At 48.2% G+C, this 16084-nt stretch overlaps 1 protein-coding gene across 1 annotated transcript in view; it reads right to left on the bottom strand.

Annotated features, from left to right (window-relative positions):
- Positions 1-15759, bottom strand: part of MRC2 (mannose receptor C type 2) — a 58440-nt gene extending 42681 nt beyond the window's left edge. The window contains exons 1-8 of the mRNA XM_063132120.1: positions 15417-15759; positions 13796-13969; positions 11877-12041; positions 9726-9839; positions 8314-8457; positions 7216-7398; positions 6313-6467; positions 5568-5675 (exon numbers count right to left, since the gene is read on the bottom strand). Coding sequence (XP_062988190.1) covers positions 5568-5675; positions 6313-6467; positions 7216-7398; positions 8314-8457; positions 9726-9839; positions 11877-12041; positions 13796-13969; positions 15417-15672 — 1299 coding nt within the window. The 5' untranslated portion in view covers positions 15673-15759. The remainder of the gene's footprint in view (positions 1-5567; positions 5676-6312; positions 6468-7215; positions 7399-8313; positions 8458-9725; positions 9840-11876; positions 12042-13795; positions 13970-15416) is intronic.
- Positions 15760-16084: the final 325 nt, after the last annotated feature.

Raw genomic sequence — 16084 nt, forward strand, 5'->3', positions numbered from 1 at the left:
AAGGCACCCTTCCTCCCCCCTCCCCCCCACAAGGTTTTCAAAAGATTCCTTTGGAGAAGAATCCCCTAATTTTTTAAATGACGTTACTTACGCATTGTTTTGAAACGTCATATTCTCCAATCCATTAACATGCTGTCATCAACGGAACGGGGCTGATACTAACATCACCCCCTTTTTGGTGAGCTCTTGCCACCCTTGCTTGCCTACACACTGGAGCCCTCGTCCAGCCTCCCCCGGATGGCCTCGCTCCATCACCTGAGCAGCAGGCCCATTTCTCTTTTCCCCTGGTTCTCCAAGCAAATGTTACTGCAAGGCAACTTTCACACACACACCCGTGCAGTGGAAAGAAAAGCTATATGGGTTGAAGAAATTACAACTCACAACAAATGTGCAGGCATTCTATGACAAGCTCGCAACAATCCTGCTGGACTAGAGGGGTGTGACTCCCGGTTACACCGCCGAGAGTGGTATTCGCTTGGCCCGCCCCCAGAGAGTCAGGTACTGGCCCATGAAGAGCTGCCAGTCTCCAACCTGTGATTCCTCCTGCCTGGCACCAGGCACATCAAATGTCCTGAGCCCTATCCTGCATGGGCAATTGACATGGGCCCCATCTGCAACTATTTCATGACCCCCAGAACCTCGGCCACCACAACAATTGTTCTGTGTGGAACATACATTATCCCCTGCAAGCCCATCTCTGCTGCCCCAGAAGCCTGCCCCCCACCACGATACCTGATGGAACGCCTCTCCCGACATCCTGCATTCAAGAGGCAGCTGGACAACCATCTGTCAGGGATGCCTTAGGGTGGATTCCTGCATTGAGCAGGGGATTGGACTCGATGGCCTTGTAGGCCCCTTCCAACTCTGCTATTGTATGATTCTATGAACCTACCCGTACACTGCGCTCAACATCTAAGGTTGTCCTCCAAGTGCCTTCTCCAAAGGAAGCTTGGAGGATGGCAACAAGGGAGCGGGCCTTTTCGGTGGTGGCCCCCCAACTGTGGAATGATCTCCCCGATGAGTCTCACCTGGCACCAACACTTTTAACTTTCAGGCACCAGGTCAAAACTTTTCTCTTCTCCCAGGCATTTAACAGCATTTAACAACACTAAGTTTGTTTTTTAATGGACCCAAGAAGTGTTGTTTTTAAATGGATACTGTTGTTTTTATACTGTTGTTTTTATGTTTTTGATGGTTTTTTAAGTTTTGTATATTTTTAATGTTTACTGTTTTTAACTTTTGTAAACTGCCCAGGGAGCTTCGGCTATGGAGTGGTATATAAATGTAATAAATAAATAAATTAATAAATAAATTTCTGGGACAAGTTCTTCAACATATTCTTTGACAACATATTTTCCTTCTGCTGCAAGAAAGGGAACCGGGCCTACAACAGCACAACAGCATGAGCCCAGGTGCTCCACCTAAAACAAAGGACTTTGGTAGTGCAATTGGTAAATTGGCCTGGCAGCGTATTTTCCCAAGGGAAATGCAGTCAGTGCTGGACCTCCATGCGGAAAATATGGATATCTGCCCTCGAGGCAGTAGGGCTCCCCCACCTGTGCCACCAGGCGCCTGTCTGCGGAGAAGGAGCAGCTGTGAGCATGTCACACTATTGTTCATCTAGACCGGCCTCTCACTGGTACCGGAGATCTTCCAGAAGATCTGGGAAGTGAACTTCAGGGGTCTCTGCTTTCAAAACTATCTCAGGTGAACTAGGGAGCACATGGAGTTGGTACATCTGTTCCCAGAGCCAAGCTACCTGTCTGGCGCTGGCTAGTCCCAGAAGGAGGTGGGAGGCAGGGATGCAGCTGGAGAAGAGCAACCCACAGAACCACCAAGACTGGCGGCCGCTGAGCTGACAGGAGCTGGGGAAGAGCTGCGCCTAACCAAAGTGCAAAGGGTGGCGCATCTCCACAACACCCATAAAACCAAGGGGGTTCCGCTCACACGGGACTTGGTCAGTGCCACTGAAGCAGCAGGGGAGCGCATATGTAAACTTTTCAGGGAAACGAACGAGCAGGAAGGTAGAAGAAGGGCCAATGAATGTCTAGTGGTGATCTGGCCAACTAGAGCCATAGCTAACAGCATCCATGCCTCAGGTAAGTGTGTATGTGAAAGCATGGCAGCCTCGGACCTGGTCTTGATCAGGCATTGACGGATCAAACTGCGCAAGGCCAACAAGTGCGAGATCCAGACGGCCCACATCCTGAAGCAGTTTCTCCCCCTCCCTAACCCTCCTGCTCCTGTGCCACCAACTGCCTCAACCTCCAGGCCAGGGCCAGCCAGAACATGCACCCCCGCCAGCTACTCTTCCCAGTGCGCCCTATAGTGGATCCACGGGTGGCACCACACCATGGCCTAGAGGCAACTGAACACCCACCCACCCCCCAGTGCTGCTGGTAGAGTGGAGGAAGCAGAACCAGCGGCTCTAAGAGGCCTCTGTAGCAGTTGCCGGCACCCACAGACACAGGAAGGCAGTATGGAAAAGGGGAAGGTGCTCAGTGTCAGAATGCAGCCGTGTTGCCTTGCTGCGCTGGGTATTCCTTGGCTTGAGTGGGGTTGAAGGGGGTGTATGGGATGGTTCACTTTCAATTCTGGAACCACAAACACCTGTAAGAGCTCTCTTAAAGATTAGGATCAGCTACCAGCGACCATGAATCTATCACCCTCGGTGCAAAGCTGCCTGACAACCTGCTGTGTTTTCAGTGGGATATGATGTATGTTGTGTGTGTGTGTGTGTGGGGGGGTGTTATCGCAAACCTCAAGCTCCTTTTCTAAAAAAATGTATTTGTTTATTCAATCTCTGTCTTCCTCTTCCTCTTTGCTCGCTGTCTCCCTCCTCCCAAATCTGACTTATGAAGCACCATCCCCCGCAGTGCCCCTTTTTGAGAAGCGGTACGAACTGCTCCACAGGTATCTGCAGCAAAGCAAACATCGAAGTTGGTCTATTAACCAAGACCTGCTGCTTGCTGTGCAGGCTGGAGCTTGTGGTTATCCGTCCCCAGTAGCCTCCCCGCTACCTAACTTTAAATAGTAACGGGGATGCTATGAGTATCCCTTCTGCTCTGCCCAGGGTGTCTCCATAACCAATTCAGACACGCCTCCAGCTGAAGCAGCTGCCAGCCGTCCCCTGTTGAGCACACTAAGGGCTTTGCTAGACAAGGGGTTAGCCTGGGCTGATACCCAGGATCGCCCCTGTGCATCCAGATGACGCACAGGGGATCCTGGGTTTAGGCAGGGGTCAACCCTCCCTTGCCCCGGGGTAATGAGCTCCACTTGTAGCCTGGTATTTCCGCAGTCCCGGGCTGAGCCCAGGACTGCGGAAGGTCTAGCCCATTCCGCGACTTTTCCCGGCTACGCAGCTTACTTGCGCGTAGCCGGGAGAAGCTGCGCACGGGGCAGGGGAAGAGATCGCGGCTGGGGAGGGGAGATCGCAGCCAGGGAGGGGAGATCGCGGCAGGGGGGAGCAGGGAAACCTTTTTTTAAAAAAAACACCTCACCTTTGTCGCTCGTGCGCTCCTGCGCACCCAGCCCTTTAAAAATGAAAAAAAATGGCAGACACGACGGGGTTTGCCTTTAGCCCGTCGCGTCTGACTGATAGACTGGGGTGACAGCCCACACTACTTGTGCCATGGGCTCGCCCCTCCTCCCGACCGGACTTTCAGGTAGGTCTAGCAAAGGCCTAAGTCAGTTCCAAGCGCTGGTTTCCCACACTTCTGCCTCCTCCCCATTCCTCTTCTTCAACGCCTCCTTCCTCTGCAGCTAAACCGTTGTGACGCCTGGCTGCTCACTCCCCTGCCTTCTACTCTGGGACAACCTTTGAAGTGAGTTATGACAGAAGCAGCAGTAACTGCTACCGCGATGAAAATTGCTCTAAGAGCCCTTACTGATCAGCGCAATGGCCAGCCCGAGCTCTTGCAGCGCCATTGCGCTGCAACTGATTCTCTATTGGCTCCGCTGCACCTGTACGTTGCGGGTGGAGGTGAGGGGGAGGCACAGGGCTATGGCCGAAACCCATGCCGGCCGGGCCCAGGAAGCTTCCGCAGTCTGCAAAGGCTTCAAATGTTTGCTTCTGTGGACGCAGACCACGATGCCGTGATCACTCCCGCTGTGGCAGAACAGCTTACCACAGACAGATGCGTTGTCTGTCATGGCACACTGCTGTGCACTGGAGCGGTTTGGACGTCAATGCTGGAGGTCGATGCTTGGGACGAAGCTAGATTCCGTGTCACTTTCCACATGGCCTGGGCAACTTTTGAAATCACAGCATCAGAAATTGACCACATAATCCAGTATCCAGACACAGGAATGTGAAAATCAGTATCAGTTGAAAAGGTGCAGGGCTGACCCTGTACAAATGGGCTTCCAACACTGGGTACCCACCTCTCAGCACAACCTTCAGAGTGGGGGAATTTACTGCCTGCAAAATCTCGAGAGAGAGATGGTGCGAGTGCTGAATGTCATAAAGGGGCAGGGGTGGGGGATATGAGAGAAACAACACGTAGGGGGTCCTGTGAACTGGGGTTCCCTTGTGCGACAGGGCCCCTGGATTCCATGCATGTCCTCATTTTCGCTCTGCCAGGAAGGGGGGAACAGTTCTACAACTGCACATGCTTTTACAGCATAGTGCTCCAGGCACTTGTGGACACAAAGTGGAGATTTATGGATGTTGATGCAGGGGTTTCAACTTTTGCACCTCAACTGTGGCTGATGTCCCAGTCCCGGGCTCTGAGGCCAGCCAAGCAGAAAGACTTTAACTACTACAACAGCCCTGCTAGAGTCCCCGTTGAGCCTGCACTTGGCCGCTTAAAAGTGCACTGATGCTCACTGATGCATCCTGCACAACATCTGCAAGTCTCGGGGTGACGTGCGTCTGCAGGACAACCCCGAGCTTCCAGGACCAGGGAATGAGAACGATGTGGTTGCCATCGATGGGCACACAAACGGTCGTGGCGATTCAGCTTCCGCTGAATCCAGCCTGCGAAACACTGGTACAGCAGGAAGCTAGGGATATCCATGCAGCTCCCACTGACTGGATCTAGGCCCCTTACCCACGTGTGGCATGCCTAAGGACCGTTCAGCCATTTCACATGAGTTACCAATGCAGAAGTGCCTTTCTCCCTGTGCCTGTGCTGTACTGCTAGGCTACCCCTATATAAACATCCATATCATATGTGCATTCATATTCACACCCCATATACGTAAGTGCCCTTTCCCTATAAGTAGCCCTACAAGCATTCCTGCGGCAAGAGGGGCCTCTGTAGCCGTTCTCTCCCACTTGCAAACTCCCGCCTGATAGCATTCCCCACTGAAGCCCCCCAGTAGTTTAGTAGCACCTGTCCTTTCAAACAGAATCACACCCCAGCAGCCCAGATTAGTCTGTCCTACATCAGTCATCTTAACAAGCTGAGTAGGAGAGGCCACGCGCCACCCTTCTCCTTCCCAGGGCTGCTCCTACATGGATTTGAAGAGGCCTCTTCCTCAGGAGGCAAACTTTGACACACAACACCCACCCTCTTCACCCCCTCCCATTGGCTTGCAGGTGTGGAAGGATGGGTTCTCTTTACCTTTGTGCAGCCATGGTCCTCCTCTTCTCTCCCTTGACTCACGCGACCCCGCTTCTTACAGACAGAAGGCAATGTCTGGTTGCAAGGGCTGTCATTCCATCTCCCCTCCTGGACAGAGGCAGAAAAGTTCCGGCTCAAGGGAGGGTGGTTTCACAGTCGGTGGGGGGAGGGCGGGTTTTCAAGACATGCAAACCACAAATAGGATAGCTTGCTGGCCCTTCCTTCCTGCTGCATCGACTGGATGCAAAACGTCTTTACTGGGCCCAGCCACACCCAAGCGTCCATTAACGCTCTGGCCTTGACTGCCTTCTCCCCATGCTTGCCCCTCTCTCCGTCCTTGACTAGCCCCTCTGCTATCAGCCCTCTTGTGCTTTTCCCATCTCTCGGCCTTATGCTATGCTGGCACTCTCGCTATACGCCTGGGCATGCTTCTGCATCTTGGCTGCACTACTCCCCTCTTCTTGTCAGCACCCTTTTCTGTAAAACAAATTACACCCACCCGCCCCAATAACCCAGAGCTGAGGCAGACCGAGACAGTTCAAACAGCAGGTGTGGGTGGTCATTACGAAACAGCAAGCTGCCAGTTATTTAATAGGAAAGCACGATCTGTAACGGGGTCACTGTGATGCGTGTGTTTATATGTGCGTGCAGCCCCCTACTCCTGCACGACCGAGAGGAATCTGCCCTGTATACTCAAAATTGCATGCCCCTTCCATGACGGGTGTCCCTCCGGCTCTATACATACTGGTCCCCAAATAGTCACACAGTCCTCCAAGCTGTTCCGAAAATTGTTGGGCTCAAAGCGGTGCCAGAACGTGAACTGCACTGGCGTGCCATCTGACCATTCAAAGTTCATCTGTAGTCTGAGATCATTCAGGCCAATCCAGAGTTCTTCGACATCTGCCAAAAGAAGTAGAAGGGGTGGATTTCTACAAAATGAATAATCCTGTCCCATTCATCTGCCAGGAACATGCCTAATACCTACACAAGGCATCCCTGAATCTTCCCCAGTTGCTCTACTCTGGCTTGGAAGCATTTATCAGAATGTCTTCAGTCTCTCTTCCATGAGGACTAGGAACTTAGAGCCAAGAGACATACAGGAGTGAGTGAAGGTTTCCCTGCTGCGGCTTCCCCCAAGCTGCACTCCTGTACTTGGCTCAGCTCCAGTGTGGATTTTGCCCGCTCGCCTCCTGCTTTTGAAATCTTTTCCCCCAAGCAACTAGAATATTCATCTATTTAAACATTTATTCAGTGCCTTACAAATAAATGAATAAATACAATTCCTTAATTTTAACACTTGTGGGGAGGGGCGAGTATTTTTGTGATTGCCACAAGGACTTAGCTATTCCACATTCTGAACAGATGGATGGGAAAGTGGGAGGGAGTTGGGTTTGTGATTGTTACAAGTTCCAGCCAATCAGCACTCTGCACAGCTAACAGCTTCTGGAAACAGGCAGAATCAGTTGTTTCTGGGTTTGGTTCATCTATCCTGTACACATCCACCCTAAAAGGGATGGACCCACAAGTGCACTGCTCAAGTATTTACGTCCGACTCAACCTCTACTTTTTTAAAAAAACAAATTATTAGCGATTTCCCACGCATTTCCTTATACACACAAACCACATATTTGACTCAACTCTTGCTTACCCTGCTTGATTTGCTTGGTAACAAACTCCAGTTCCGGGAGCGTGTGGATGCTCACCAGGTCCCCCTCATTCCGCAAGCAAGCCTTTTTGGCATCTGGCCAACTCTTCTTTTCACCGATCAAGCGGTAGCAGTTGGACTGGAACGGCTGCCAGCTAGGGTCACAGTCGATCTTCATCTCAGACTCTAAGGCAGAGAAACTTCAGTAAACGGCACTTGGAGCAGTCATGGGCTTTGTTTAATTACGAGCTCACGTCATAGATCTACTCCCCAGTGTGCAGAATATCACAGGCTCACCGTTGACAAAATAAACTACATGAGCCTAGGAGTTCCTCAACCATAAGAGCTAACTGAAGCATTCAAACTAAAGGCCTGCACTTCCTCCAAAACTTTAGCTAGCTACAAATAAAATGTAAAATTCTACCCTCCTCCTCCTCCTTCTCCTCCCTTTGATGCATTGGGCTGCCTGGTTCTCAGCCTCCAAAACTCCCTTGCCTTCCAAACACTCCTGTCCCAGAGTATTTTTTTCTTAAAATTAATTAATTAATTAATTAGGTTTAATAATAATAATAATAATAAAGTTTAATAATAATAATAAAGTTTAATAATACCGTATTTCTTCGATTCTAAGACGCCATCGATTGTAAGGCGCACACTAATTTCAGTACCACCAACAGAAAAAAAAGCTTTGATTCTAAGAAATAATAAAGGCACCCACGATTCTAAGATGCACCCCGTTTTTAGAGATGTTTATATGGGGAAAAAAGTGCATCTTAGAATCGAAGAAATACGGTAATAATAAAGTTTAATAATTATAAAAACCACCACTGCTACCACTCACTGTGAAACTTTTCACCAGGCCTCTTTCACTCAGCTCTTCCTTTCGGGCTTGTCAATGCATCCTTATCTCAAGGGCCCGGTTTACAAGTCCCCTCTGCCTACTCTCTTTGTGCTAGTCATGCTGTCTCTGGGCCCACTTTCCCCTCACATTACATCAGTTCAGCAAATGGTTGTTAGAGGGTGCAGAATGGCAATCAAACCATAGGCAGTTTTCAACTTCTTATAAATATTTTGGTTACGGCCTTTCTCCAAACTACATACCTGCCAAGTACGTAGTAGAGGTGGCATTAGGTTTCTTCTTGCAGATGTAGGGCAAGGCGATGCTGCAGTCCCGGTTCTGCCATCCCCCTGACGACTCTGTCCGGATCACCCCACAGTTTTCTTCATTGGGGTTGTCAGGCTGATCTACAGATAGAAGGAGGCGATCACCCATCCTTGCAATGGCCATTATTTAAAACGGAAAACCACAGCCTGAGAAAGGCTTGTAATGTTGCAAGAAACATTTAAGGATGTCATTTGAGATCAGTTCAGAATTTCAAATACTGAGGCGGTACTCCCACGAGAAGCAGCATACGACATGCCCTGCAGAATTTCTTAGAAGAAACTGGAGAATTTCTATAGTGCTGTTAAAGAGCTGTGTTTACCCAAGTAGACCCAAGTTCAAGTCAATGCTCAGACATGACAATTGCAAAGTAGCTTGGGGCAAGCCCATCTAAGAATTGTAAAACACACTGCACTCTTAAAAGTGGTATATCATCATCATCATTATCATCATCATCACCATCAACAACTGTGGAAGTAAGTTATAAGACAAATTGGTCTGACCTAGGGAGGTTGTGGGCTCTCCCACACTAGAGGCCTTCAAGAGGCAGATGGACAGCCATCTGTCAGGGATGCTTTAGGGTGGATTCCTGCATTGAGCAGGGGGTTGGACTCGATGGCCTTGTAGGCCCCTTCCAACTCTGCTATTCTGTGATTCTATGATTCTATGAACTCAGTGCTGAAAGATCTAGTACTGGCCATCCATTCTCCTTTCTCCAGCCACAGCAAGAATGACTAAAGATGAAGGCAAATGTAACATTTATAGAGCAGTGAAGATGGGTTTGAAGTGGCCTTGCCATGGACAAGCTCTGTAAAAGAAAATCTGTTCTAAATGTTTGCAGTACAAGCCACCTGTGATTAGCACTGGTGGCTATGAAGTCATGACCCTCCCCAATACCCAGAGGGAAAAAAGTCTCAATTCCTGCCCCATCAAATAAGGCAAAGTATGGATAGATAAACATTCATGTGGTGCTTTAAAATATAAGCCAGGCAACATGCCTGAAAGGGGAACAGACAGGTTAATGGCCGATACGTCTATCATGTAAACTGTGAAGCCATTGGGGAAGATGGGTTTGGATCTCGGCTGAAGAACTTGATTTACATGATGTCTGGCTTCACCTTAATGAGAGCATGTTTATTTTAGATTAATATCTTAGAATTTCCTGTGTCCACTTATTGATTCTACTTCATTCATCCAATTATAGGACAAGGATCTATCTAAAGGACCCTTTGATACAGGAGAGGCTATGAAATTAAGCAATATATGCCAACAGTCTGTGCCTGCAAGATGGTTCTGTTGATAGTTTTTGGAGATATTCTCCATTCCTGCTCCATCTCCCCATCTGACTTACCATTCTCCCAGTTAAGGAACTTTAAGGGTGAATTGTCTGACCACTGCCAGCCCCCGGTGAGGTCCAAATCATTAAGTCCAATCCAAAGAGTGGAACCATATCCAGTTAGCAGCCCTGATACAAAGAAAGAAGAGTATGAATGCCACAGGATCAGACCCTCCAGTATTAGCCACATTCAATCACACCTGCATCTGCTGCTCCCAGACACAGTTTCCAATCATCACTCCCTCCGTCCACCTAACTCACCAAAGCTTGCTACTAGGCTCTCCCTTACCATCCACCCAGCAGAGCCCAGTCTTCCCGGAATCCCATCTCTCTCTCTGAATCATAGAATAGTATAGTTGGAAGGGTCCTACAAGGCCATCGAGTCCAACCCCCTTCTCAATGCTGGAATCCACCTTAAAGCATCCCTGACAGAGGGCTGTCCAGTTGCCTCTTGAATGCATCTAGTGAGCGAGAGCCTACAACCTCCCTAGGTAATTGGTTCTACTGTCATACTGCTCTTACAGTCAGGAAGTTTTTCCTGGAGTCCAGCCAGAATCTGGCTTCCTGTAACTTGACCCCATTAGTCTGGGTCCTGCACTCCAGGATGATCAAGAAGAGATCCTGGCCCTTATCTGTGTGACAACCTTTTAAGTATTTGAAGAGTGCTATCATGTCTCCCCTCAGTCTTCTCTTATCAAGGCTAAACATGCCCAGTTCTTTCAGTCTCTCCTCATAGGGCTTTGTTTCCTGACCCCTGATCCCCTCGCTGCCCTGCTCTGAACCCCCTCCAGCTTGCCTGCATCCTTCTTGAGGTGTGGTGCCCAGAACTGGACACAATACTCAAGATGAGGCCTAACCAGGGCCATGTAGAGGGGTACCAGTCCTTCGCGCAATTTGGAAGCTATACTTCTATTGATGCATCCCAAAATAGCATTTGCTTTTTTTTAAGCCACATCACACTGTTGGCTCATATTCAGGTTGCGATCTAAGACAATTCCAAGATCCTTCTTGCTTGTAGTATTGCTGAGCCAAGTGTCCCCAGTAACTGTGCATTTGGTTTCTTTTTCCTAGGTGTAGAACTTGACAAATTTGATAAGCATTCCTTGTACCTCTTCATCCAAGTCATAAATAAAAATGTTGACGAGCACTGGGCCCAGGACAGAGCCCTGCAATACCCTGCTTGTTATTTCCCCCCAGTTTGAGAAGGTACCACTGATTAGCACTCTTTGAGTCCGATTCTGTAGCCAACTGTGAATCCACCTAATAGTTGTTCCATCTAGCCCACTTTGAGCTAGTTTGTTAATCAGAATGTCATGTGGTACTTTGTCAAAAGCTTTGCTGAAGTCAAGATATATGACATCCACAACATTCCCACAGTCCACAAGGGAGGTTACCCGATCAAAGAATGAGATCAAATTAGTCTGACAGGACTTGTTCTTGACAAATCCATGTTGGCTTCTAGTGACCACCGCATTGATTTCAAGGTGTTTACAGATTGACTTCTTTATCATCTGCTCCAGAATTTTCCCAGGGATGGATGTCAGACTGACTGGTCTGTAGTTCCCAGGTTCCTCCTTTTTGCCCTTTTTGAAGATAGGGACAATGTCAGCCCTCCTCCAGTCGTCCGGCACCTTACCCGTCTTCCATGATTTTGCAAAGGTTCTGAGAGTTCTTCTGCTAGCTCCTTCATTACTCTAGGATGCAGTTCATCGGGCCCTGGAGATTTGAACTCATTCAAGGAAATGAGGTGTCCCTTGACCACTTGTTTATCAATCTCAAACTGCAATCCTGCCCCTTCAGCTTGTGCTTCACTATTGCTGGTGTGTGTGTGTGTGTGTGTGTGTGTGTGTGTGTGTCAGAGACCCGCTCTCTCCCTGAATCCCATCTCTCTCGTACGAAATGCCTGCAAGCTTCGCTTTGTCTTACAATACTTACATTTATGTTGTACATGTGTTGATCTGCTATCCAAATAGCACTGCTCATTGTAGCCCCTTACCAAAACTAGTTTTCAAACACTGACGTAGTCCAGGACGGGCAGCCATTATGGAATAGCATTTGTCCATGTGCTTAAGAGAGAAACGGGCAGAGAAAAGAGCTCTGCAGACAAAAGGCCCTGCACACATTTTCCAGCAGAAGCTGGCTCCGTCCAAGGTGCACATTGCTCACCATTGATGTAGGTCTGTTCATGGATCTCAGTGATGCTAAGCAGGCTGGCTCCTTGTTGCTCACAGCTCTTCCCGGCCTCCTGCCAAGAGAGGGTGGACTGGAAGTTGAACTGGTAGCAGCTATTGGTGAGGTGGTCCCTGTCCCAGAATGTATCACAGTCATTGCCTGAGGGGATAGTGAGGAAGTTACTGAAAGTGAACAAAACCAAGAGTCATATGAACCAGTAGGCACCTTGCGGGCAGCTGTCTTCCAGCAGTGCCAAAGGGAGCCGGCTGCTTTTCCAAACATTTCAGATTATAATGCAAAGGGCGCTTCCCAGCCTCTGTGTTGTGTGGTTGGGGGCCCTTGGGGAAAGAGAAGAGAAGAGGGGAATGTAAGGCAGAGCGGGGACAAGGGGAGACACAGCGTCACTTGGGTATCGGTGGCAGGGCCTTCAATACGTTGTAAACCCACACCTTGTTTATTCAAATGAAGCATTCCAGGAAGAGAAATGCACTCTTCTTACATTAGAATCATAGAATAGCAGAGTTGGAAGGGGCCTACAAGGCCATCGAGTCCAACCCCTGCTCAATGCAGGAATCCACCCTAAAGCATCCCTGACAGATGCTTGTCCAGCTGCCTCTTGAAGGCCTCTAGTGTGGGAGAGCCCACAACCTCCCTAGGTCACTGATTCCATTGTCGTACTGCTCTAACAGTCAGGAAGTTTTTCCCGATGTCCAGCTGGAATCTGGCTTCCTTTAACTTGAGTCCATTATTCCGTGTCCTGCACTCTGGGAGGATCGAGAAGAGATCCTGGCCCTCCTCTGTGTGACAACCTTTTAAGTATTTGAAGAGTGCTGTCATGTCTCCCCTCCATCTTCTCTTCTCCAGGCTAAACATGCCCAGTTCTTTCAGTCTCTCTTCATAGGGCTTTGTTTCCAGACCCCTGATCATCCTGGTTTGTTTAATGTTAATATACATGTGTACATTAAAATGTGTAACTCACTCTGAGCTAAAATATTACATTCTACCTGCCACACTCAAGGAAAAAGCCTAATGCTTAGACTTCAGGGACGAAATCCATCAACATTCAAGAAGCCTATTCTCCTATACAGGTAGTGCAACTTTTACTACACTGTCATACCTATCTTATACACATTTTAGGGTAAAGCTACCTATTTTAGTCCCTTGTCCTAGACACTGCATTTGCATGGAATGTTTATTACTACTTTTGTTGTTGATGAGGCAGGATCAATCACAGAATGCGGGGGGCAAGTGCAGCTGCTGTTTGATGAACATCAAGTTGGCTATGCAAAACTCATAAACACGTGCATTGTTGGTGGGAAGTAGGGTGGAAAGGCAGGAATAGTGGGGGAGGGGGCTGAAGAAGCAAGAGACTGAATATTCAGTGGTCCACCTGGCAGGAGAGCAAAAGGAACTAGCTTGGGAGGCCTGGGGAAAACTTACATAGAAACAAACACACTAAAAAACTTAATAATGGGTCCAAACTCTGGGTTCTTCGTCCCCCAGCATCCCAGAGTTCCAGGTCTGGACGTCATGATAAGCAACCCAAAGACTAAGTGAATCTGGGTTGTGCATCACAGCAGGGTGGGTGCATGGCAACCAGAACATATGTTCACTTGCTCCCACTTATCTTCTCAACACCTATGGCTTGTTAACTATGATATGTGGACCAGGTCAATGTTTATAGGAATGGCAGAGTAGCTCAGTAAGCCATAGGCTGAAGGCAAAGGAGCTTAGGTGGCAGAAGGAAAGTGAACAAAAACTCTTATGGGGAGGGGGAGGTTTAACAAAAGAGCACTGTTTTTCAAATTATCCCATTGACACAACCATCTCTTTACTCCCATGGCTAGGTGCACTGGTGATAACCTAGGGCCCCACCAGTGCCCACAATTCCATAGAACATGGAAGCAACTTACTTTTAATGGGACAGAACCCCCATCTCTCATCTTTGCCATAATCCTGTGTGGTAGCACACCAGAGGTGACCATCTCCACGCCCCATGCTTGTACAATCGTAGAACCACTGGTTATCATACTTGAAAGGGATGGTGCATGGCTTTCCATGAGAGTTGCCTTGAATGGTGTAAATTTCTGGAGAAAGACATAGGGAAAGAAAGAAAGAAAGAAAGAGAGAGAGAGAGAGAGAGAGAGAGAGAGAGAGAGAGACCTTTTCAATACAACTGTTAAAGATACAGGAGCCCTGTCCTCCTTTTCATAGGGTCGCCCTACCATGATCACTAGCTAACACATCCACTGCAATTTGCATTCTGGCTGGCAATGATGGAGCTACAGTCCCAACACAACTGGAAGGCATGAGGTTGGGGAATGCTGGTTTAGGGGATGTTTTGGGGAAGAGTACCAAACCTTCAATGTCCTCACAGTCCTCTGGAAATTCTGCATGGCTTACTTCTGGTTTCCGACACTTCTCCAAGGACTGACCACATATTTCTATCTGTTGCAGTGTTACAGGCAAGAACCTTGCTTTTTTTCCCCTCACAAAAATTAAAAATTTCAGAATACTGAGTCCCATGCCAGTTACCAATTTTCATGCTTTCATGTGCAGCTGTAGAACTACAGAATGCACATACAGGCCTGGTGATAGAGGGATGGATCCAGAATAAATCAGTTGCACTTAAATCAGTGGGGCTTTAGTTAGTCATGACTAATTTTTCAGATTGATTTCGATGGAAGTAAGTGAGACTTAGTCTGGATCCAAACCGCAGCAAAACAATCTCACCATGCAGCTGTTCCTCATGCAAACTGAGGACAATGTTTGAACTTAAGAGCCATTAGGTGTGAATGCTGGTTGGTGACTTTCAAGCCTGCCCCTCCTTGGGCAGAATGGAACCCAGTGAGAACCCAGGAATATGGAACTTGGTTAGCATTTTGGCAGAGAGGCAAAAATCAAAATCCATCTTTCAGAAGAATCGTACATTTTTTTCAATTTGGATTTACTTTGGGAATGTAGGATAAACCCTGCAAAAACCATCTTTTCAGGAGCCAATATGCTACAGGATTACAACATGTTAAAGTTCATGATAAAGTTACATTTGTTTTGCCCAGAGTAGGCAATAATAAATCTTTCTTCATACAGTGCATAATTAATCTATGCAATTAATTCCTACCAAATGCTGTTATGGTCGCCTATTTCAATCAATCAAGCCATCAAGGCTAGGTCCTTCTCAGTCTTGATTGCTAGGACCAGGTTCAGAGGCCATCCACCTCTGACTAGATTACAAGTCGCTGGGGACAAACGGCAGAGGTTGGCTATCCCCATCATGCCCTGCTTGTGAGCTGCAAAGGCAATTGGCTGGCTACTGGCAGCCGGAATGATGGACTAGTTAATCTAAGGCAGTTATGACATTCTTGTGGACTCATGAGATTTAGTAACCTCTTTTTCGTTCTTTTTTTATATAAAAACATAGGTTCTCAAATAAGATATTAATTTCTGGATTTACACAGTACGCCCATGGATCATAGCATCAGCAGCGCTGAAGGATGAGAAGATTAAGCTTCAATCCCCTTATGCAGGCTTTACCAGAGTATGGCCGGGAGCACAGATCTCCATCACGGTCATAGACCTTCCATTGCCCTCCGCGTGCCTGGTCGCCCCTCTCCGGTGTCATCAGTGACGAGTTCCCCAGCCTGGAGCTCAAATACTGGGACAGCTGGTCCCCCAGGCTCCGGCAGTTCCACCGCATGCTGACAGATTCACGGTCACACTCATAAGTGGCCAGTGCGTGGGCTGCTGTGCTGGTGTTTGCAGTCTTCCAGGAGACCCCCAAGCATTGCATAGTTCCGATGTTGAAAAGCCGGTTCCGGGAAACCCATTTCCACTTCTGAGCTGGAAGGCTGGTGTTACAGCCTTTGGAAATTTTCACCAGAGAGTCCTTTGTCTCCAAGCAGCCCTGTAGATCACTGCTATATATGAGAAAGATCCCAGAGTCTGAAAAAATACAAATTAAAGAGGAGGTAGTATTTAAAAATCCCACAAAGGGCCCAAATCCGGACACCCATCTAGTGCCAAACACTTTGCCACATAGAGGACTATCCTCCCAACAATCCCCCACAGGTCAATCCATCCAAACCACCGCACACCACCATGTCAGAACGGGAGAGTAGGTACAATGTGGCATGTCGCCTAGATGGGGAGGGGTCTGGTCTCACTAGCCCTGTATCTGAAGCAAACAGTTCTAGAAGGATCAA

Source organism: Elgaria multicarinata, chromosome 1 (assembly GCF_023053635.1).
Source record: "Elgaria multicarinata webbii isolate HBS135686 ecotype San Diego chromosome 1, rElgMul1.1.pri, whole genome shotgun sequence".
In the NCBI taxonomy this organism is placed as follows: domain Eukaryota; kingdom Metazoa; phylum Chordata; class Lepidosauria; order Squamata; family Anguidae; genus Elgaria; species Elgaria multicarinata.